Source organism: Alligator sinensis, unplaced genomic scaffold (genome assembly GCF_000455745.1).
Source record: "Alligator sinensis unplaced genomic scaffold, ASM45574v1 scaffold115_1, whole genome shotgun sequence".
Taxonomy (NCBI): Eukaryota; Metazoa; Chordata; order Crocodylia; family Alligatoridae; genus Alligator; species Alligator sinensis.
In genome coordinates this window covers 1710550-1734964 of record NW_005841895.1, presented here as the reverse complement: position 1 = coordinate 1734964, position 24415 = coordinate 1710550, and the positions used below count along the sequence as shown (strand labels likewise).

General features: G+C 42.5%; 1 protein-coding gene across 9 annotated transcripts in view; it reads left to right on the top strand.

The window, feature by feature from the left end:
* Positions 1–24415, top strand: part of NFATC2 (nuclear factor of activated T cells 2) — a 130594-nt gene that overhangs the window by 78344 nt on the left and 27835 nt on the right. For all 9 annotated transcript variants that reach the window (XM_025197363.1, XM_025197367.1, XM_025197362.1 and 6 more), the window contains 3 exons: positions 8081–8136; positions 8990–9116; positions 10564–11259. In XM_025197363.1, coding sequence (XP_025053148.1) covers positions 8081–8136; positions 8990–9116; positions 10564–11259 — 879 coding nt within the window. The remainder of the gene's footprint in view (positions 1–8080; positions 8137–8989; positions 9117–10563; positions 11260–24415) is intronic.

The following is a 24415-nucleotide window of genomic DNA, read 5'->3' as shown; positions in this document are numbered from 1 at the left end:
CTGGGCTGCGGTGTTAAAGATTTGCCAGCTATGAGAGAGACAGTTAAATGAACCAAGGAACCACAATGGTTAAAAAAAACAGCAATAGGCCATCATGGCTGGTATGACCTAGGGGGTCCATATCCAAATACATTTAGCACCTTTAATTGATCTGCTGGCCTTTGTGGCTATGTAGTTTGAATTGCATACTGCAGAAACCCACACATATAATTTGTGACTCATCGTTTGTGGGCCCTGGTGATGAGCTGACTTGCAGTTACAATCACCTACCACATACTTTGGCAACCATCTTGGTAGTATATTTTCAAGTGGGTATTCTAGTAGCCACGTTTGTCAGCTAAAAGAGTGCATGGCTTCTTCATTTGCACTCTTGTGCTCTTAAGGTTGAGATAGCAAAAGGTAATGATGAAGGGATGAAAAATCCTTAGCACTCTTCAAACTACACTGCCTTATTTCCCTCTTCATTCAAAATAGGGTTCGTGGTTCAGAAATGAATTCCTACAGAAACTTAGCCACAGTGTAGAACTGAGTGGCTGCCAAAGGCTCTGAAATGATCAAATATATTTTATTATTTATCCCTCCGCATCTTGTTTCCTTTGGTAGCGGTGCATTGAAAAGTTATGGCAGGCTACCTACTTTACTCCAGGCACCTATCTATAAATAATGATAAGGTACTGTACTATGGGAAGCGTGCTAGCCCTCTGTGGCTGTGGGGGCATTCAGTGAAGGGCAGGAATAACTCTAAAACCATGCTGATGTTCTTTTGTAACCTTCCTATTTCAGTATGCTGTTGGGACAGCTTTGAGGGCACCATTATACAACTAGGCTTTGAGGTATGGTATCACCAGGACGAAGCTTAGACTTCACTGTTTGCGGACAGACACCAAACATTTATTTCCACATAGGCAGAACATCTCTAAACCATCTAGACACGGCCCATCCATCACAATATAGACATATACTGGGTGCATCTACATGTGCACTTTACTCTGGAGCTGACTGTCTCCGCAATAAAGTGTCACTGGGTGCATCTACATGTTCATGAACGCACCTTAGATACTGTGCATTTAGTTTGGTACTTCCTTAATAAAGTACTAACTAAATGCACGGTACCTAAAGTTACTGCACAGTAGTGCGGGCGCACGGTTATGTAGTGATGCTTACTGCACATTGACCTAATAACACTGCGCAGTAGGCTATTAGCACATTTTGCCGTGACACTACTGCACAGTGTTATTAGGCCAATGCGCAGTAAACCTCTCATGTAGACGCAGCCGCTGTCTACACGAGTGCCGGTATTAGGGCACAGTAGATTAATTAACTCCACCATAAGACAGTATTGTCAGGGACAGTACTATCTTACAGCAGAGTTATTAACTCCACTGAAATGCTCGTGTAGATGGTGGTCGGGGCTGGCTTTGGCATGAGGGTACAAAAATATGGAGGCTGTTTGCCACCTAACTCTGCATTTTAGCACCCTTGTGCCTCAACCAGCCCCTTCACCACCTGATGCTGGCATCCAGAGCCTGGTGTTGACCCTTCCAAAGGCCCTGCCAGCACAGGGCTGCTCTGCCCTGGCTCTAACTGTTGCAGTCCTGAGCACACGTGAAGACACCGCACCTGGGAGCAGCTGACTCTCGTGTAAACTGTGCTGGAGTTTATTCAGGCACACTAAATGCACGTGTAGATGTTCCCACTAGGTATTTTCTCCATAGGGAAAAGTCCTACTTGCAGTTAACTATAAAGATTTAAGGATTTCACAATGTCTTGAATTCTTGCTTTAACCTCTCTCAAATGGTCTCATTTATGCATAGTTCAGGCTCAATATATGTGTTGAACTGACATCTCTGAGGAAGATGTGTCCCTCTATAGAGCTTCCTTACAAATGGGCCTTCATACAGAATTACATTTGTTTGCTATTGTTTTCCCTATTTTCAGTTAACTCTCTGAGTACATTCATTTTTCTGCATGGCCTCCTCTCTGGCAGAAGCTCGCTGAAAGGTTAATATATCCAGAAGGGCTATGAGAAAAGCAAATATTGACTGTCTAAAATTAAGGCTTATATGTTCACGACTATAAAAGTAAGGCAGCAAGACAGATGGGAGCACACACCATGATATGTAAGCATAAAGGTCAGTGCTTGATCTGCAAAATGCTAATATTCAATGGGGTTTTGGTGCTTAAAAAAACAGGATTTGTTACTGGTGACAGATTTGTTAGGAAAACGTTCAACTGGCATGGGCACAAATACATGCAAGTAGAAGCATCCGTCATCTTTAGAATAACTCATATACATACATCCCTTGTTTACTTGGGGTTATTCTTATTCCCACTCATAATCCCCAGGGATTTTGGACGGAGTTTAAACATCATCTGACTTTTATGCTTGGCGTCGTTAGGTTTTAGTGCAATTTCAGTGGCGCAGTCACTAAATCAAATCAAATGTTACTATGGTTGCATACGCTTCCCAGGCCTCTTGAGGACTGATTATTATGTCAGTGAAGCCTCTATCCCCTTTGTTTTATGCGTTTGGGACTGATAAAAACTCTTCACATTAATTCTATGCCCAGGCAGCACAAACCTGGAACCACATCATGTTTGACAGTGAGGAAAAATAGTGTCATATACTTAAATTAATTCAGATATATGCACATGCTCAATGGATTTTAGGGTTTACAAAGAAACTGTGTAGACCTTGAAGTTTTGAGGGTGAGAACCCCCAGGCCATGGCTACATATATAACAATCAGGCAATACTGTTACAATGGGAATTTTCTTGGCTAATTTGACATTCAGTTGTATCCTAATTTTGTGATCTCCATATATGAAGGCACAAAAGGAATCAGAAAGGAAAGAGATGTTGAATTTAATCAGTAGTTAATTTCCAGTTCTCCCAGTAAAGTGTTAGCCTGGAGACTCCTAAAGCTGGAATGACAGGCGCTAGTGCTCTTGAAGAATGCAATGGATAATGTAGTATGGAGGACTAGGAGTTGGATAAAAGGGGGTTTTGCCGGTCCAAACTCAGGTGTGTTAGCAGAACTCAGGACTACATCAGTAGGATATTGAGGTGCATTTGCAGACCTGTGTCTGGCTGTTCAAAAGTGAAATGTGTCACCAGGGTGATTTGAACAACATCACAAAGCCCCAGGCTGAGCCTATGCCTCATTTCATTGTGCAGGAAATTCTTTCCCCAGACAATTCACAATGAATTTATTTACAAAGCCTTTTGTTTTATTAGATTTAGGTGTTGATCTGCTGCTCTCCTTTAGATTCATAGCAATTGCTTTAGTATTTTAAGGCCTCCTTAATAGCAAGGATAATGGCATCTGCCATCATGATTAGCCACAAAGGGAACCCCTCAGTAAGTGCTACCTTTCCATCGCAAGATGTCCTTGCTTTTGCTGGATTAAAACCAGGGCTGCCAGAAAGCAGTGCTTTTCATTTTAACCAACTATTTTAGAAGTTCCAGCAGTCAGTGTGTTAATCAGAGTACAGCTTTAATCTGCAACTACCTACAGCAGCAGCCAAAATAAATGCTCATTATTAAACATTTGAATCCTCTCCATTAATTTACACAATGGTCCTCTGGGATGTTAGAGCTAAACAGCAAATCTGGTGAGAGTCTTACAGACTCTGATTACAGCCTGCTTAGACCGTCCCCACTCCAGCAATCCTTTTCTGCATGTTATGGTAAAAAAAAAAAAAAAAAAAAAAGGCCACTGACTCACTTTGGAGGAACACAAATACTCCAAGCCAAGAGGGAATTATTCAGCGATTTCTTTCTGCACCATAATAGCAGAAAAATTACCCTCAAGGGTGTTGAAAATGACCAGCAGGAAGAAAATGTAAATACCTGGGCATGGATTTTCAGACTCCAGGCACACGTGCATGGTTAATTTGCATGCAGCCATGAGTTAATGTGCATTATGGCATGGCTTGCCCACTCCGTTCATGCTGCCGTTCAAAAGGATGTCATGTCACCACCCCCAGTGTTTCCTGGAAACGGCTCCATGACATCCATTTGGGGGTTTAGGGAGGGCATGCTGTGCTTCTCTACTGGCATACCCTCGCCTGGTCCAGTAAAGGTGCTGAAGTGCCCCACGGCACTGTCTGGGTAACCAGCAGGGCTTGGGCATGCCACTGTTGTGATTGTTCAGAGCACCCTGGTGTCAGGCGTGCATTTTTTCAACTACGGTTCCCTAGATTTCAGACAAAGGGCTAGATTGTGTCTTTAGGCACAGCTCCAAGCAGGGGGTAGTGCCTAAACTGTACAACCCTGAGAGCAGCCCCAGGAGGCACCGTGAGTCAGAGACGCGCTGAGTCACAGCTTCACCCCTGCCACCTCCTTGCTGCCTGTGGGGGAGGAGACGATAATGGTTTACGGCTGGGTTGTAACAGTATCAGGCTGCACACACTGCTCTGGCTCGGCTACTTGGACCCCCCCCCCCAGCCATTGTCCGCTCCCCTCTGCCTTCTCACTGCAGCGAGGGCGAAAGGAGTGAGTTATGCTCGCACATCCTAGCCCACGATCCAGGTAGTTTAAGACTGGGTGTAAATAGGAGCTCCTTCTGCATCTTACTACCCCGTCTGAGCATGCAGTTTGAGTCACAGCCTTGCCCTGTTAAGAATTCAGTACTAGCCATAGTAATAGCACGTAGGTAATTCCAGTTGTGGTAATTCCCTTCTGCCTGTATCAATCTCCTTGCATGTCCAACTGGCCAAGTATTCTTCAGTTTCTGCCTTCTCGTGTGTATTGATGCTGTGCACTGTTAGACTGCAAATTCGTTTCAGCCTAGAGAGAGGATGAGGAGATCCCTATCCGTCCTTTGCCTTCACAACACATTGTTCAATAAAGGCTTGGAAGCCACTGGATAAAAGGTACAGACGATAAACACAGCAAGCTAAATTCATCCCTGATGCAACTCCATGGAAGTCAAGGGATTTGCACTGCGACAAATGCAGCTTGTTGTTATTAGTCAAAAGGCAAATCTTCTTCTTACACCTGACCAGGACCCTGTTACATGCAGGACCCCAGGATCTGGCATAGTATAGGGAACCGGCATCACTTGTTACTGCTCCTTGCTGAAAGGGAACGTGCACAGGCCAGGTAGTGCTTGCAGTGCAGCAACCCAAAGTTTCCCATATTTGTCAGCAGTAAGAACAGTAAGCGGGGGTGAATTGGTCTGTCCCGTGGGTTGCAGGGAAGGTGACAAATGAAGTAAAGTGCTGAGGGAAAAAAATCATTTTATTTTCCTTCATTCTTTGCTTCTGTTTCAGCCAGAAGCAGAAGTACCTAAATAGCACAAGGCAGAGGCTGCAGTTGCAAAATTTCCAGACAGCAGGAAAAATAAGAAGTCTTGTGAGAAGTTCTGGTTTAATGAGCTTGCCACCCTTGGTTTGCACACCTTAGGCATACAAGCTTAAGAAAAATCCTATAACCAAACCATACCTCTAGATCTCCCCCATCTCCAGCACCCTGAGCTGATGGAAGAGTTTGGCAGCAATTTTCCAAGTCACCTGTGATCTGGATACCCAGTTCATTTTGAAACCAAATTCTCAGAAATGAATTAGAAGAGTTTAATATCCTTTGATGTTTTTAAAGTAAATCATGAGACTAAAGTCTATTGAATACAATATATTGAACGTTTAAGAGCTAGAAGTCAAAAACTGGAAAACACAGGAATCTTCTGAATTGAGTATACCCAATTTGTATTCTGCTTTTATGACTGCATGTGCAAAACTCCTGAATGGACTGCATTTACACGGGCAATCATTTGATTTGCTTGTGCATACATTAAATCTGGATGCATAGTTGGATATAAACCCTCTGCAGCCTGTACAGTATAGAATATTACACAATAAAATGACCTTTAAATAGAATTACTACACTGCTGTTGTAGGAAGATTATTTTGTGTGTGTGGTCATTTGAGAGGTGATCCAGAAGCAAAAATGCACTGCAGCTAGTAAAGATATAACGACAGGCAGATTGCTTTAAGTATTTTACGCTTCTTGTGGTCTAGCCCTGAAGGTTACAATATTTATTTCAATTTCTGACCTCAAGCAAAAATAAATTTTAGTCTACCATCTTATATTTCACATACAGGGCGTTTATCAGCATGCTCTAGACAGGTAGAAAGCACAGCTCTGAGAGCCATGCTAATTAAAAATGCCAGTAGCGAGGCGTATATCAGTGTCCATGCACTGAAAAATGGAGCTAGGGCACGTTGAACTAAAGCTTATTAAATGAGCTTTAAAGTACCCCACTGCCATTTTTCAGTGCAGGGACACTGATACACACAATGCTGGAGTCTACTGGAGTGTGGTAATTACCATGGTCCAGTAGGCTCGATTAATCGAGTCTGCTTGATGGCCTGTAATTACAGTGCATCGGAGCAGCCTCCGTGCATGTGCATAGGAGCACACAAAGCTTATCAATGGGCAGCAATGGGCAGACTTTTACATTGGTAGATGGGGAGCAGAACTGATATTAATGAACACACACATACTGTCTCTGATATTGTTACGACATCAGGTTGAAACAGATGTATACATTGGATTGACAGGAGAGCATACTTATTAACATCTTTAATAGGTGGAGGTATACAAACGTGTAACACAAAGAGCTGGAACACCACATCTATGGGCACTAAACATGCACAATCTCAAAATCCCACGTTAATTTATAAGGTTACTGCAAAAAAATAATTGGGGCACAACATTTATCTAATTAGGACACTCCCCTAATACTTGTATCCTTCCATGGCTGAGTAATTCTGGGCTACTTGGATGATTATTCTAGGGGGGGAAATTCCTCAAACTTGAGTTGCACAAGTATAATTAACAGCAGAAAGAGTGCCTGTGGCTCAGTGGCACAGACTGTTGCATTTGTGATGGATTTGTTAGTAACTAGAGCATAGACAGTATGTTCCCAGTCCTTTACAACTGCATAATGCAGACAGCAAATGCCTATGGGAGCTGCTGGAAGTCTGGAGTGCTAGCATAGAAAAGGTGTGTTTCCAACTGTAGGTCTGTTTTTATTTCTGTGGAGAGTTGACAGGTGGATAGCAAGGTTTTATTCTCCACCTACCAGAAACTACCGTAAATCAGTGAGAGGATAAAAACAGCACAATGAAATAAAATATCTAATAACCACTTGTCCAATTATATTAAGAGTTTGCCTCTATGACTTACAACAACTAGCGTTAAAAAAAACCTGTTCAGAGCTGAGATGTACCACAGTGCCCCTCAAAATGGGTTTCAAATGAGAGCTGTGGGTGCTCAGTACTTGTCAATGTAAAACCCCAATTTTCTCAGTTTGCCCCCTTAAAAACTAGGGTATCCAAATCAGGTGATATTATGTATATATATAAGCACACTTTTATTATCAACAGAAGGATTGCATGGTAAAACAATGCTGTCTGGCATCTTCTGTATGGTAAAACAATCCTGTCTATAATATAAGTGTGCTAGTGTGTGTGTGTGTGTGTGTATTTTATATAGGAGGTGTGTGTGTGTGTGCGTGTATATATATAGATATAGGAGGATATATACAGGATTGTTTTATTTATATATTATTGACAGGAGGATCATTTTACACACACACACACACACACACACACACACGTAAAACGATGCTCCTGTCAATAATATAAGGATGTTAACATAGAATATGGAGATCATGTGGTCTTGTGGTTAAAACTAAGAATAAAGATTTAGCAGGGTTGCGCTGCTGAGCCACTGACTCACAGTTGACCCTGGACAAGTCATTTGACCTCTTTATATCCTCAATCAATCCAGCTGGCTGAAATCAGGGTCTTGCTGAAAAGCAGATGTTTTATTGGTGCTGAATATTCCAATTATTCACATATGAAGCATCAGCTTAGGCCTCAGTTTAGCAAAGTGCTGAACTTTAAGCATGTGTAGGTGTGCATTCCTATGCAGCAAAGTGTACAAGCATGAACTTATTATCAGTTAGAAGCCTGCTTTGCTCCATGGGGGCCTTCATGCATCAGTTGTCTTCTTTAAAGTCAGGTTTCTGGTCCTGTTTTCCTGTAAATTAATCCTGTAACGTTACTTTCAGATGGGCAGCAGATCTGGGAGATGGAGGCCACCGTGGATAAAGACAAGAGCCAGCCTGTAAGTATGCTGAACAACGCATGTCCTCCACTCCCAGCTTTTCAGATGTAAGATTGCATTCAATGGCTAGTGGGGAAAGCTTCCAGAAAGGGGAACAGCCTCCCCATTGTTGTGATGGAAAGGTTCAGGTGCTGCCATCAGAACTGTATTGCAAATGGAACCTATTCCCATTTCCATTTTACAGTAACCCTTCGTATATAGAAACACCAGTAGCCATTGTGAAATTGCTCCAGGTTGTACTTTACTTGTTCAGTCCTGAGAGATGCTGAGCATCTTCTGTATGGTACTGAGTACTTCCAGCTTGCTTTCCCTTCAGTGGGAATCAAGAGTGCTGACCATTTTGCAGGATGACATTCTTTGAGGTGCTTTATTCACATTTTAGGCCTGATCTCACAACATGATAGGACCCTTGCCTCCCACGCACTGTTCACTGAGTGCCTCTAAGAATTAGCCCTTAAAGTGCAGTGTTCCTTACCTGCTCCAATGGACGTGAATGCGATTGTTGCCACTGACTTCCGTGCATGTGGGATCAGGACGTAAAACTCATGTTTATCCAGTGCATAGCAGTGTAGCATTAACCACTATTGTGTGTGTTCTACGTTTAGTTGAGCCTTCTGTCTTCACGTGCAGGACAACATCAGCAGGTACCAAAGAGGATGTGGCATTTAACAACCAGCTTCCTAACATCAAAAGTGTTTCTCTCCTAGCTCATCCATACCTCTTTCCTCCCATACCCCTCTTTATTGGTGAACAGGGAAAATCCTTTTCCTTCCTCTATGGCTATGTATTCCCTGGAACAGTTGCCTGTGGACCTCACTTTCTAATATCATCTCCTCACCCTTCATTATTCCAGAGCATGCTTTTTGTAGAGATACCAGAGTATCGTAACAAGCACATCCGTACGCCTGTGAAGGTGAATTTCTATGTCATCAATGGGAAAAGAAAAAGAAGCCAGCCACAACATTTTACATTTCACCCAGGTAATTCTCAGGAGAGGACCAACTGGAAAGAATTTCTTCCAAGAAGATTTTTGCATTTTGTTACTTCACGTTTCATTGACTAAAGATCTGACTTTTACTAATATAATGAATAGTTAATCCTCAATAAGCAGATACTATGTGGTTTAAAGAGTGCGTGTGATTTGGAATAGGAATTTCCTATATATGTAAGGGGACTTGCCATCTGATCTATAGACAGTGGATTCAGTAGGAGTTGCCAGTTGCTTTCTGTGACGGCAGCAGCAGAATCTTAGTGCCCTGCGAAAACGATGACAGTAGTTTTCCTCATCTACACCGTCTATTAACATCAGAGCTGGGAAAGTAACTAGTAACTGCAGTATCGAGGGAAAGAGAAGACTGAGAGATATTCTTCAGCGTATGGCCAGTTCAGATATGGTAGAAAAGTCTGAAAGTTTCTCTGAAGTTCTTTCTTCTGATGAGCAATTCTTATAATAAATACAGCAGAGTCATGTATGTGCTTCCCAGCGTTCCTTAGATTTGGCTGGGACTGAATGCTGTGAGAAAATCAGTATTTCATTTTGGAAAACAGGAAGCACAAAATGTTACCATCCAAACTGTTTCAAGCATTTCTTCTACTAGTTACTAGTTTCTGAGTGTGGGTGAAGTTCCAGACAGTTCTTATTTGATACAACTCATTTCATTCTTTTTTAACCTAAGTTGTATCAATACTCTATGTTATAGGGAGGATATTGTCAGCCTGCAGAGTCCTTGCTGCTGTGTGATTGACTTTATATTTTAAATATGCCATTATCTCAAAAAGATTCTCAACATCTAACTTTTTTTAAAGTAAGATTTCATTACTTATTTTTGTATATAGTGCTGTTCTTAGCAGAACGTCCCTCTGCACTAAGATTCAGCCTCCCGAGAGCTGAGCACCTACTAGCAGATGGGTCTCAAAGAAAGCTCTTTGGTTCAAAAGTAGGATCTTCCTTCAGGGCAGTAATTAGCCACCTGACTAAAGAAACAGGGCTAGAACATCTGGCAAAATTGGTATGTTTTCTTAAATTGCCATTAATCCTTCCTTTCATTAGGGCTGGAAATACTATGAGGAAGATGTGTCATGTAGGTTAATTTTTCCTTTGCTTTTGGTGCTACCTGGAATTGAAAGTTGCAGAACTGAACCAAAAAATCAATCTAAGTGACAAAATTAAAAATAAGCCAAGCTGAATTTCTTAGCCTTGAGAAATGTGTGCCTTAAGTTTTCAGCAAATAGGCTTTATTTTTTCCATCTTAATACTATGCGTTTTGCAGAGAGACTCCCCACTGACTGTAGTTTAGTTTACTCTGTGTGAATATGACCATTCACCCCCACACACTCTATTAATGCTAAAAGTCTCCTGTTAGTTCAAGGAAAACTTTGTTCTCAGCAGCTTGTTAAGAATAATGTCCTTTGCATGCTTTATTTTAGTGCCATCAATCAAAACAGAGCCCATTGATGACTATGATCCAGCCTTAATCTGCAATACAGTACACAGTGGTCTGGGAACTGTAACACAGCCTTACTATTCACAGCACACAATGGTCACCGAATCCCCTTCCTGTCTTGTGGCCACTATGGCTTCCTGCCAGCAGTTGCGTTCAGGCCTGTCTTCTCCTGATTCTCGATACCACCAGCAAAACCCAGCAGCTGTAATATACCAAAGAAGCAAGAGCCTCAGTCCAAGCCAGTTGGGCTACCAGCAATCCAGTTTGATGGCCACACAGGTTTCTATTTCAGATGCACACAGATCAGTGCTGGTGCATGCTGGTTCCCCAGGCCAAACCTCAGCAGTGCTCCATCACTCTCCAGCCAATCAACAGTCTTCTCCTGTGATTCACTATTCTCCAACCAATCAGCAGTTGAGGTGTGGAAGCCATCAAGAATTCCAGCATATCACATGCTGTGAAAATTTTACGTCCAACGTAGCAAGACCCAGCCAGCCTCAGGTCAGTCAAGCACAAAGGATAAGTCCAAGTTCATATCCAACCGTGATTCAGCAACAGACAGCCACAAGCCAGAGAGCAGCAAAAAATGGACAACCAGTTAGCGATCAGAAAGAAGTATTACCTGCTGGAGTCACCATTAAACAGGAACAGAATCTGGACCAGGCATATCTGGATGATGGTAAGCAGCACTCTTTATTTTGCTTTTACTGCACATACATTTCATATGCAGTTCTCTGTACAAAAATAATGTGGCCTCATTTTGACAGGGTGTGGACCCATTGCTCATAAAGTTTTATACGTTCTTAATGTAAGAGCCTTTGATCAGCTGCATTTTTGGTAGATGGCAACACAGTTTGGCAACTTGAAAAACCCGAGTGCCTGCGTGTTCAATAGCAAACCTCTGTGTTTCTTCACGGCAAGGGGTGAGCTGCCATTCAAGACTTTTGCCATTTTGCCTCCATTTGCCAAACGTTAGTTGAAAATGGAGAAACTGAAACACAATGTACTTTTTAAATCTTTTTTATTATTCATATCAGTGCAAATTCCTCTGTGTAAAACTCTTTTGTACAGTCTGTACCAAAAAAAGCCTATTGAACAGTCTATCAAGAAGTATAATGAATGGGGTAGTGCTGCAGGCAAAACTATTGCAGATGTTCTAGATGAACAGTAGTACATTGATTAGTGAAACAATGTCGTTTCTTTGTTGTGAGCCCAGTAGATTTAGTTATTAGGACTGAATAAAAGTTTGAGAAAAGCTTTGTTTGAACACGTCCTGAGTATTCGTAGGTGGACAGAGTTTGTTGGCAAACTGGCTGATTGGTTATTTGGTTAAAGCAGCAGTACCATTTCTTGGCAGGGGAAAATAACACAAAGCTAAAGCTTGGACCTGACTCCCTGTTCTCCATTAATGTCAGTGGTAAAATCCACACTGACTTCGCTGGGAGCAGAATGAGACCCTTGATTAGAAAGCTGAATATAAATAGAGTGAGTTGGATCCTGCCATTGTGTATGTAAAATTTGCATCTAATTTTCATATATCGTTACTGCTTCTGCACCCAGTCTAAGTAACCGTACATGTGAACTGCTAGTTTTGATTATGTGAGCTGCGTGCACAATTTTAATAATTGGCATATAAATTAGGCAAAATGTTGTTTGTGACTTTGCCTACCTCATTATCTGCTTACAGTTTTTGAAATTGTGCCCTACCAGTTTTCCTTTAAATCTTAGCTTCTGAGTGCCCATAGCTCTATCAGGTACAAATTTCATTGCTGCTTTGTGTTAGCAGACTAGGATTTGGGTTATTTTTTTAATTTAGTCTGTGTTTGAGATGTTTGAACTGCTTCATTCAGCCACCATGGTTGCTATAACCCTGTTAGCATCACATTCTAGAAGAATTCTTACAGCCAAGCACTATCTTGTCTGAAGAGGGATGTCCGTGTTATTGGATTAGAGCTTGACTGCAGTTTAACTTTAGAGATTTTCCTGTAGATGAAACAAAATAAATAAAAACCAGGATGCTCCTGAGGGACTAGAGCAAGATCACAATTCTTCGGTAATCTTTCTCAGTAATAAAATGGAACGCTGCATCTTAAAGTTATCTTCATATGAACGTATCAGGGGCTCTTCCACATTTCTAAAAACACAGTACAAAAAGAAATGCCTAACATTGCAACACCAATGCACTGAAAACAGAATGCAAAGTTAACATGGACTAGTTTTGATCCAAGAAAGTCAAGAGAAACATTGAATTCAGTGGGCTTTGGATCAGTGCAGGAATTCCTAAGTATAGCGTGACAATGGTATACCATCACAATGGCATATGCTGTCCCTCAAAACATATGTTAGGAAATAGGGAGCATTAGTGACAGGCTTGAAGTGAGTTAGAAACAAAATTCCAGGCTTCTGTTTGAAAGCCTAAATCATCATGGTATTGAGGATTATAGGACAAATGAGAGATCAGCTGAACTCTCTGCATTAATTATAAAGTATTACGCACAATTTGGGCTATGAGAGTCTGTTCACATGAGTATTCCCACTGTATCTCCACTGTATGTTTTCTTTACTAAGAAGTAGCACTTGGAGTAGCTGCAATCTGCTTTAGGACCTTAGCAAAACACATGATTCCAAAATGTTCAGGATTCATGCTGAAAAACCACTTTGTTTGTGCTTGGGGAAAAGTGACTCAGAATATAACAAAAGCCATATTTTGCTAACTAGAAAGTTTATTTTTGTACTTTAGAGTATTAAAAGAAACCAAACCCACAGGCTTATGGAGGTTTTACCCACAAATCCATTTATCTGATTGATTCTCCTGAGACTATGAAAGATTATGGATCTTGCTGTGATTTTTAGCAGGTAGTTAGACGATCACTCCCAGAGTTGCGGGCTGGATGGCTGTATTGTGCTAAAGCCAACTGGTTTTACATACTAGCTGCTACAACAGCTGATGTTCTGGTGTCTTGTGCTTTCTTTTCCTTTCACCTCCCCCCTCACTAGCTTCCTCCTTCTAGTACTTTATGCTCTTCATCGCTCTCCAGATTTCTGCTGACAAGCCAATTTCCTTCTCCCCCAGTGTCCCCTGTTCTGTAACCGGGTCCTTTCCTTCCCTCTCTGTGTTTAGGTCCTTTGCTCATGTTATTAATTCAGAGGCTTGAGATTTAGGGGACTGAGAGTCTATTTTCAGCTCTCCCATGAACTTCCTGTGTGATTTTGGGTACGTTCAGCCCTACGAGTTCCTTCTCTCTTCCATGGGAGGTGACAACTACTGTTTCACAGGGGCTGTGATGTCCCTTAGTGTCTGAATACCCTTGGAAGAGATCAGAGAACAGTTACTCTTATGATGATTTTCTTTTATTTTCTCAAGCCCACTTGCCGTCTTCCTGCTAAAAGGTTCTCTACATTGTCTCATCATAGCTGTTCTAATCCCCAGTTTGCTGTTTAAAACCAGGTCTTTCTGAGATGAATATATTTGCATCTGCAAGAGCCTACCACTGGCACACAACATTAGAGACCTATTCTACCTCATCCCTCTTTTCCTTCTTTTAAAAGACAATTGCTTCCCCCATCACTACCCCCTCAACACCTTGAAACAGTGGGTAATGCCTACACTGCAGTGAAAAGTGAGAAGGCAGGTTATGCTGACATGCTCAAATTAGCTTTGAATTATCTGTCTTGGGCATAACCAGCTGTAGAGTTGGGGTAGCCTGGAGTTGAGTGCAGCCAAGCTGTGTGAGCACTTGCCAACTTCTCAGACTTCTTTTGAAGTCTGCACTGAGCCTTAGACAGACTCAGCGAGAGCAAAGGTGGTAGAAACTTGGCCTAAATACATTATCTAACCTGTAGCTGCTCTCCCAAGTGGTACTGATATCCCAGTCTGAGAACAGGGAGGTTCTCCTCAAGGATTAGCCATGTCACATATTTTTAAGTCATGAGACAACTATGTCATCATATTTCAAAAAAAAACTCTCACATGGTATATCTGAATGGGTTTTAGTGCATCTAGTGCATGGGGTTGAGGAAAGAGGTAAATAGTTCATTCATCCATAGATAAGTGGAAATGTTTGAGAGCAAAGTCATTTATTTTACAAAGGGCTTTCATTTGGAGCTGACGTTTCACTAGAACTGGAGTCATAATCCATGCATTACAATGAAATTTCCATTCAAAAAGTCTAGGATCTTAATTTCAGCAGGTCTTCCTACACACTGCAATAAGTATTGCCCAGTAAGGCAGTACTTTTTTTTGAGGGGGGGAGTGGGAGTAGAGCTAAATGAAACATATGTGAAGCAAAGAAACCAGGGGGTATCCACAGGTATTAGCAGGACACGGGGTTCCTCTAACTCAGTGGTTCTCAACCTCTTTAGACTCCAGGCGCCCCTCAAAAAATGCCGGCTCTTTGTTTTCACTCATTTTATGACCTCAAAAAAATATTAGAGTGGTTCTTCTGTTGCCAAGAACTCAGAGAGACCAGAACAGGGCAGAATGGTGTTAACATTACAGTTTCTTATTTGAAATCTTGCGAATCACACGTGCACACGGTGCTAACATTGTACAGTACTCTGTGGCACCCTTGAAAGGAAATAAAGGCACCTGGCTTGAGAATCACTGCTCTAACTTAGTCCAGTTGGTGCAGCCTTTGTGGACATGTGGACATGAAATGGGGGCCCTAAATTGAAGCGGTGGGATTTAAAAAACACCACTTCAATTTAGTGCTGATTAAACCCCCGTGTCATGCCCACACCTTACCTGCCTTTCCGGCGGGGAGGGGAGGGCGAGCTGCCGGCAGGCGGAGAAGTCCCTCAGCTGCAAGGAGGCTGGTGCTTTCTTCCATTGCAGAGGCGCCCCCCCGCCAGGCGACACCTGCCTGCAGGCACCAGGCTCGGGTGGTCCCGAGGGCACCGCAGCTGTAGAGGGAAGCGCTAGGCCCCCGCACAGCTCAGGCAGGCAGGCAGATTCTGGGGCGGGGGGAGGAAAGACCAGGCTCACTGTTTTTCTTGGGCAGAGCCTGCTTTCCCAGGCTGCTGCCAGGCTGCCTGCAGGGCTTCCTGCAGAGCCGTGGAGCTGCACGGAGCCCGGTGCTTCGCTCCGCGGCGGTAGGGGCCCAGCAAACTAAAACTCCTCTTGCTCCTCAAGGAGTTTTAGTGTACTGGGCCCCAAATCGTTTAAGCCGCTTCACGCTGCCGAATTTCCTACAGCGGCTGGAATTAACGTGCAATACACCGCTGAGGCGTGCAAACACCGACACCATTTAAGTGGTGCAAGAGCATTTAGCCCGTTTTAAAGTGTCATGCACGCACGACTCCCATTTCATTTACACACGGCCGTTTTCATTAAGCCTTGATTGTCAGAGTAAGTTGAGTCTTATCTCTGCTTTCTCCAGCCCCTTGTGCTGAGAGTGGAGTAGTAGGTGGTATAAAGCCACCACCTATATGAGCTTTACATCAGCGGGGGATTCCCCTGTGCTGGGGAGGAAGCTGAGCTCTACTGTGAGGGCGGCTTTATGTCCTCTTTACGTTGCCGGACAAACACAAAGGACTCATCTGAGCCAAAAATCTTGTCCTCTACCAGGCTATAGGGAAGGCATCGGTCTTTGTTTGTGCTGCATTTCTGTTATCTTCAGGTTGTACTGAAAAAGGTTGCTTTTTCTTAAGTTTTAGTTTGGGTTTTAGTTCTCTCTCCTACGTGTGAAAGTTCAGTAAAACTGTGAAGGAACATTGTTGTCTAGGGAAGAAAAAAAAATGGAATTTTCTCTTTCCATTTCGTTGCACTTTAGAAGGGAGTGAATTTGTATGTTGCAGGGCTGCGGTTTGATTAGAGGAACAATTTGCATCAAAAAAGCCATTTTCTGTTTTTAATTAGAGCTCCTTTTCATAGAAGGTGTGGTCACTTCTGTGCAAGCAGCAGTAAACTAAAGTGTAGAGAATATGCATTCTCCAAACAGTTTTGCTCAAAAACTAAACCAAACTATGCATTCATCAGCCTGGTTCCTCAGTCTGTAACTCTCATTACTCAGCATTTCTTCATTCTTGTGATCTCTACTCCACATTTTCATTATGGTCCATGTATTTAATTATATTATTGCTTATTTATATTGCAGTAGTTCCCAAGCACTCCAAGTATGGACCACAGACTAATCACAGTGGGCATTGTAAAGGTGGTCCCTTCTTCCAAAACACTCGGAAGTCTATTGTAAGGAAGTGGAAATAATACAATATGGGAGAGAGGTGTCCTGTACTCTGCTTTCAGCTCTGCCAGGTTTCAGGCTCCATACCTCAGTTTATTCTGATGCAAAAAAAAAAAAATGCATTCTAATAGTTATCCTGCCTCACTAGGGGTGCTGGAATGGTTTAGCTAATTAATGTTAATAAAGCACACATGTTAAAAAAGGTGCTGCATGCCTGTTAAGTGCCAGGTGGTGTTATTATCATGGATGACGTACACTAGAGTTTTGAGCTCACTTCTAGAAATCAATCTCTATTCAAAAATAAAATCAAAACAAGCCCCAGAGCAGCCTCTTTGGAAAGCTGTTTCCCCAACAGCATTTCTGAGTGCTGTCCTATCGCATAAAAATGTGCCACCAAAAGAAAAATGTAATAAATAAAAAAATAAAATAAAAGCCAGCCATCCAAAATCATCACTGGAGGAAGGAAGAAAATGAACCAAGTGATTAAAAACATAGTTCCACTGGCACCTCTTTGTTCTCCAGTTCAGGAATCTTTAATTGGTGCAGTACAATGCCCACAGGCAAGTTTGTTACAAAGCATTTCCTGTTCAAAAGAACATGCAGACTCCATTAAGGGAGCAAGAGCACACTGAGAACTGACAGTGCAGTAGGGGTATAGATGCGTTCCCTGTGTTTGTGGCCTTCGTGGGCAGGGTCTGAGAACTGGTGTACCAAGAAAAAAAGAAAAATCAGTTATGCGCTACTGGAAGATGACATTATCATTTGGAGACTAAACCAGTGGGCTGTTATCAACACTGAAGAGTTAGTTTCCAGATGGCATCAAACAATTTTCAGTGATAATTTTGAAATGCTGTCAAAGGGTTGAAAAAAAGAATGTGTTCATGCAGTTGGGAATTGAAAGCTTCAAAACCACAATAAAGCCCATTTCCAGACTTGCTGTCCACTTACTCCACACTCATCGCATTCCATAGACAGTCTGAATCACAGAGAGCAGACGGCTCCTATAAAGAAGACCGTAGACATCCATGTGTTGGAAGACTTTTGCCAAACTAGACCATACATTTACTTTTACTCATTCAATCCACATATAACTTCCACTTTCAAATTAAAGGGATACCATCAAGAGCCCATCATATTTGCACTCTGGTGTCACTTTTCATCCAAGTCAGAGAAACACTAACGAAGCAAGCCTATCCCTCCCCCCACCATGTAAAGATACAGGCAAGGGTAATTTCTCCCGTGATGCAGATTGATCAGCTGAGGTACAGAGCTGTCAAGTGTTACATCCATGGCCATACAAGAAGTCATTGGCAAAGGTGAAAGTAGAAAGAGTCCTAATCCCAACCCACAGTGCTGCCCACTACACTAGAGGTCAGCAACCTAGAGCCCACAGGAGAGATCAGATTTGGAGCCACTAGATCCCATCTGTGGAGCTAGGGGGCTTCCATGGTGCTCTGGCAGTGAACACCATGGAGGGGCTTCACTCAGGGCAGTGAAGAAAAGTGGGAGCACCAAAGGCAGGTGCCAGGTCTGAATTGTCAACCCACCTCGGACTTGAGCTATCTCAGTATAAGCACTTCTATACAAATATAACTGTGTCTACACTATCAAGGTGTTACTAGTTTAAACTGATTAAACTGACAAAGCTGTTCAGTATTGACAAGACCTGAATGATGCACAGGATTGGCAAAGATTACCTGAACTTTCCACACAATTCTGCCCTATAGATTTAATCCTCTGCCTCTTAAAAAAATGATCCTAATGGCCACTAACTTACTACAAGGTTTGCAGTCCCCTAGATACCATTTTATGGAAAAAATGTCATCTTCCTTATGAACTCATGTACATGCTGCTTGTATGTATGTAATTGTTCCTCCAATTTATTCAGCGCTCTCTGCATTGAAATCCATGCTTTGTATTTTTAATGTGGCTATCACCCATTCAACAGTTGCTAGCCTGTGTTTTCCTGATAGCTCAGCACTGTTGCTAATTTGTGATGTTATTGGCAGTGCTGTGATATTTGAGATATTTTTAAAGCCCCAACACCTGCAATCAGGTGAATACAGGAGATACCAGTTTCCATTTACAAAAAATGAAATTTCAGGTGTGATCTGCTTTTTAAGGGACAACATTTTAACATGCAAATCCCAGCATTTCAAAAACCAGGAGGGAAGTAAAAAAAGAACCCAGTTTTTATTTTTCTTAAAACTGAGTGAATTTAAATTGCCAGTCTGGGATCTGACTCATGAATTTTGTATGCTTGGATTGGCAATGCTGTTCTTCACTATTTCATTCATTATGAATTGTTAATACTGAAAATGTGCAAAAAGGGGAAAGGGTAAGTTTTTTATTTCTCCCCTTAAATTGCTATGGAGAATACGTCTGAGGATTCCCCTCCTATCACAAAACCCAGTGAAAAGGCAACGTGAGTCATTTCCTAAACAGAGCATTGAAATCTTGAGAACAGCTGTAGAGAGCTCTGCTGCTTTCAGAAATTTAGACAGCATCTGCAGATTTCTTTAACTATTGTGAAATAAAATGTCTGGCAAGAACAACCAACTTCAAGATAGACAAGATAGACTGTTTATGGCCAAACCAATGGCTAGTTATAAAATTTTCTACTATACAAAACTTTCTTGAGCAAAGATTCTGGACATTATTCACACAAATTAAAATGATTCAGTCTACATCAAGTAGTGCCAGTGACCCACAGATGGTCAATAAGACTTTCTCATTGTTGATCTTTTAATTTTGGGGCCCATGGGTTTTTCTCTTATATTAATGAAACCCTGAACATACCAAATTTAACAATAGTTTGCTTTTACCTTATATTCTTACTTTGTTTCATATAAAAATTAACGTTAAGTTTGCCCCTGACCATTCTGTAAAGGAAGGGGGGGGGGGCGGAAACTGATGATGTGTCATTTGAATTTCCCATCCATTCGTAAATTAATCTTCTTGGCTAGGGACAGACATTACACATAAACTGGTTTAAGTGATCAGAAACTGGTTTAAACCTGTAGCAGAACAGATGTTCAGTGTACATAAACCAGTTTGAAAATGGCTGAAACATGTTTGAGATAAACCTGGTTGAATGTAGTATCAGACTTAACTGATTTGGCTCAAACTGTTTTATGTAATGTCTGTCCCAGACCTCTTGCTGGTTTAAGTTAAATCAGATTCCCCCAGCATCCCAGCATGCTCTCTGGGCTGGGCGGGGCTCTCTGCTCCACAGCACGGCTGTCCCCTCCCCTCTGCTCCCTGGCTGGAGCTCAGCACAGACTTGCAGGCACAGCAGGGTCTGCTGCCCCTCCCCCCACTCGCTACATAAGCAGAGATCCCTTCCTCCTCTCTGCCACAGCAGGGACCGTAGCCAGCATGTGGTATGCCAGCTAATGCCAAAAGGTGTCTATGTGTGTGTGACTTCTGGAGCTAATCAACAGGCCAGCCAGTATGCTGTTTAAGAAACTTGAAGTAATGTGGACAGAGGCTATTGTTTTGCTGATCAGTGATAAAAACTGTTAGCGCCCTGGCTGGCTTGCTTGCCTGTCAGTTTGCTGCCAACAGTATGACGAAGCAGGGAAGGAGATTGAAAAGCTCCATATCATCAACAGATGCATGCACCGCACACCCCACCCCTTGCCTCAGAGTGCTAGCCTGCGGCGGAGGGCTGGCAACACTCCTGCCCCTTGAGCAGCCAGCAGGTAAAAGCCTGGGACTGTGCAGGCAGACATCCCTAATGAGAGAGTCCTGCAGGCCTGGCCCTGCTCCCCTCAGCTCAGCTTCCTTTAGGAGGGAAGGGAGGGTTGCTCTAGCACTCCCCGGCTTCTAGCCTGAGCTACTGAAAGCATGTGCCTGAATGTCCTCAGTCTACAGAGAATGTCAGTCCAGTTTTTAACCAGTTCAGCCTAGACAGATTGAATCAATTCAGGCTCAGGATTTTTTAATGTCTTTCTCTAGCCCTTAAGAGAATAGTGAGAACCATTTTTCTGCCCATAGAAGCTGGTATGGACTAACACTCCCAGAACATTTTATAGAGATGCTTACTCACCAGTTCCAAGACACTTTTATGCTCTAATTTGGATACTGCTTGTTCCTAGAGGGGCTTTAAAACAAGACTGAACAAGCATACAAAAAGAAATGCCACAGGGAACAAGTTTGCATTGGCTGGGTGAAGGCACTGGATGACTTAATAGGTCTTTTCCAGCCCTGACTTCTGTGATTTACATTACAAGCAGCAGATCTCAAGCCATCACTGATGGGTGACAGAAGAGAATTACTGAGCATAAATGAAGTGCCTTCCCTGCACATTTGCTTCTCAGGAATCAGTAGTAGGCACTTGACTTTCATGCTCACTCTCTCTCATTTTAATGTATTAATTATGGGCTAACAAAAAACAGAGAGGAGGATGTAGAAGATAACCTAAAATTCATGAATAGTGGGGCCAAATGTGAATGAAACACTCCAGATCCCCTATGTCAGTTTTACAAGTGCTGAAATCTAGGCAGGCATCCCACTGAGAATGGCACTAATATATCCTATCTCTAGAAGGGGTCTGAACAAGAACCCTAGACCCAAGGACTTCCAGCTTTGAGGATATTCTAAACTAAACCAAATTCTTCAGCATGGGCTCACCTCTAGTGCATCTTCTTGTCTCTGTGTCACATTAAACTATTGCCCCCTCTGGAATGAAACTTCCAGTGATCAGATAACAATGACTTTGAAGGCCCAGGAGCTGGGCTAGGGTTTAACCAATGTGGGTGAGTTACATTAGCTGGAAAAGGACCAGATTTCCAGCTGGTGCAGATCACCGTAGATCCATTCAAGTCTATGTCATAAAGACATCATTATCTACACTGATTCATAGTCTCCTTCTCCCAGTAAAAGTCCCCTGCTCCATCCAGCCACATCTTCTTAAGCCGGCCTTGAAAGCATGGGCCAAATTCTGCCTTCAGCTACTTGCAAAAAAACTCCATAGGGTGAAGCCCAGCCCTAAAGAAGCACAAGACTTCTGTAACTGACTTCCATCAGGATTTCAACTGTGGACTGCAAAGTGAGTTATAAATTGTAGTTCAGGGCAGGATTTTCCCCTAGAAATAACGTGTTGGGATAGCGGCTTCAAAAAACATGCTAAGGGGCCACCCTGTCCCAGCTGGCACGTATTATTTGCAAGAGTGCAGGCCTGTCTGTGCATATTGGTGCAAAAAACCAATAGTTTGCATAGGCAATAGCATTTTTCATGTTAAAACTATAGAAGCAAATGAGGAAGTGTTGTGCATTTAAAGTTGTGTATATAATGGACCTGGGAAGCTGGGTGAAATCCCAGTGGAAAACTCAAGTGGCGTAAATGTTAACTCTACACCTATGACAACCTAAATCCATTTACAACACTTCATTTTTGACTACTTATGCATTAGCATAATCTTTACTAGAGGGTGAGAAAAATTAGGAGGCATGTGAGATTGTAATTATTCTCTATGATAATCTCTGGGGAGTTTAGTCAAAGATTCCCCAAATGTGGCGTGATTTGGTTTGGCTGCTTTTTTTTTTTTTTTTTAATGATAAAATGACTTCATCATCCATGAATGAATCAAGTCAAATGTAGGACAAACAGTGAGACATGTGAATGACTCTTACGACATTTGCAATGTCTTGATTGGTGCTGGTTTATTTAGGTGGTTTCTAAGCTTCTTTGGGAAGAGAGAGAATGACTAACTGAAGGGGGAGACACTGTAGAAATATGGGAGCCAGTGGCAGAAAAGCTGCGGTATTCAAACCTCCCTGGGTTAAAAATCTGGCCATTATGAGCAATATAAGGTTAGTTATTTTGCAAGAAAACCCCACTTTAGCAGACTCACAAGCCACAGTGTTACAGGCAGTTGGATACCACCCCAGATGCCTCAGACTAATGATAGATTTGTGCCTCTGATGACATTTGGATACTTCTCCTTTGGCGCTGGTTGGAAGAGAAGTCCTACAGGAAGACAGGAAGAAGAGAGTCTGTGTTCATTAAATCTCACACCAAGCTAAACCTTTCAAATCTAGATGGCCTAAATTACACCCAAAATGTTGACATACATACTTACTCAGCCCACTACTGCATTTATACTAGGGGTGCTCAACACCCTAGCCCATGGGCCAGATCCAGCCCTCAGCGCTGCGTCATCTGGCCCACAGGGCTCTGTAAGGGTCCTGATTTGTCAGGCGATGGGGGAGCAGTGGCAGCATTAATTGCCAATCCTCTGCTGCCAAATTCCTCAGCCTGAGAGCCCTGCAGACCAAAAACATGGCCCTGTGCACCAGATCAGGCCAGCACATGGCCGGAACCAGGCATTCGGGGAACAGAACTGCATCCACAGAACAACCACCCTTACCAATAATGCACCACTCATCTGGCCTGTGAGGCCAGAAGTTTGGGTACTACTGGTTTATACCTTTGTAATTCTACAAATGGCTTGTAGCACGGGTAATTTAGCAGTGCAGGCCCATACTTGGAATTTATAATGGCATGAACTGATGCCTGCATTTTGCAAGCATAATTAAGAGAGACCCATGTTTGGAAAATTTGGCCCCAGCATTTATGTAAGTAGATAATCCTTAGACTTGAACTCACATCCTTGTGACACTAGGAACATTCTCCAGGCAGTTCTTTGGTAAAGGAACAATTATAAAAATATTATTATGTAAGCTACAGCGTGCAAAAGGTTAGGTCTTGTCTTGAAACAATATCGAGACATTGGCACTATCCTTTTTAAGCATAAGGGAGAACAGTAAGTGAGGAATGAGCAAACGTGTGTGTATGTGGCCTGAACTTTCACACACACACAAGCTAAATGGGAAAGAAAGTATTAGGTGCTATTTTTCTCATGAATTTATTTTTTTCGTTCATTTTCTCTCCTCTTTCCTTGTCATGTATCTGCAGTTTCTGAGCATGGTGATGCCATGTTCTCATTAGATAGCCTTTCCCATGACCAGCTAAGCATATCAGAGGATCCTTTAACAACTGCCTTTAGGGGATGTCCATCTTAACATTTGATGTATTAATGCAGACGAATATGATATTTGCAAAGCAGGAATAGGGCAGATCCTGCCATAAGTTGGGGGGGGCTACATAATAACCTCCAGCCCTACTTTTCTATGATCCTATGAATATAGCCCCATAATGAAGAATGGTCCTTTAACAAGTTTTAAAGAAAGATTTCTTACAGCATTTGGGTAGGGGATTTTTAGGGGGCAGGCAATGGAAGATGTTGGGGCTTGGCTGGATCCAGTTCTCTAAGCTTCCCCTGCCCTGTTTGTCATTAAAGAAAACATCATCGCTATTTAAAAACCACGGGTGAGCATGACTCTGGGCTGAAAGGCCCAAGGAGGGCTCCCCTGTGTGTTATATTCCATTACGGCTCCTATTCTTGATGCATTCAGAGAAAGTGCCCTGGCCATGCGAATAATCAGGCCTTTAATCACAGCTAGACCATAATATTTACTAGTATTTCAACAATACTGTGGTGAATAGAACGAGACACTCGTTTCCTCTTATGCATGCAACGAGAGATACACGCAGTAGATGCCTGGTTTATTACAGGAAGCTCATGTTGCCGCACACAGACACTCTGCACACAGGCTAGCTCAGTTTAATGGGGAGGATCTGAAGCC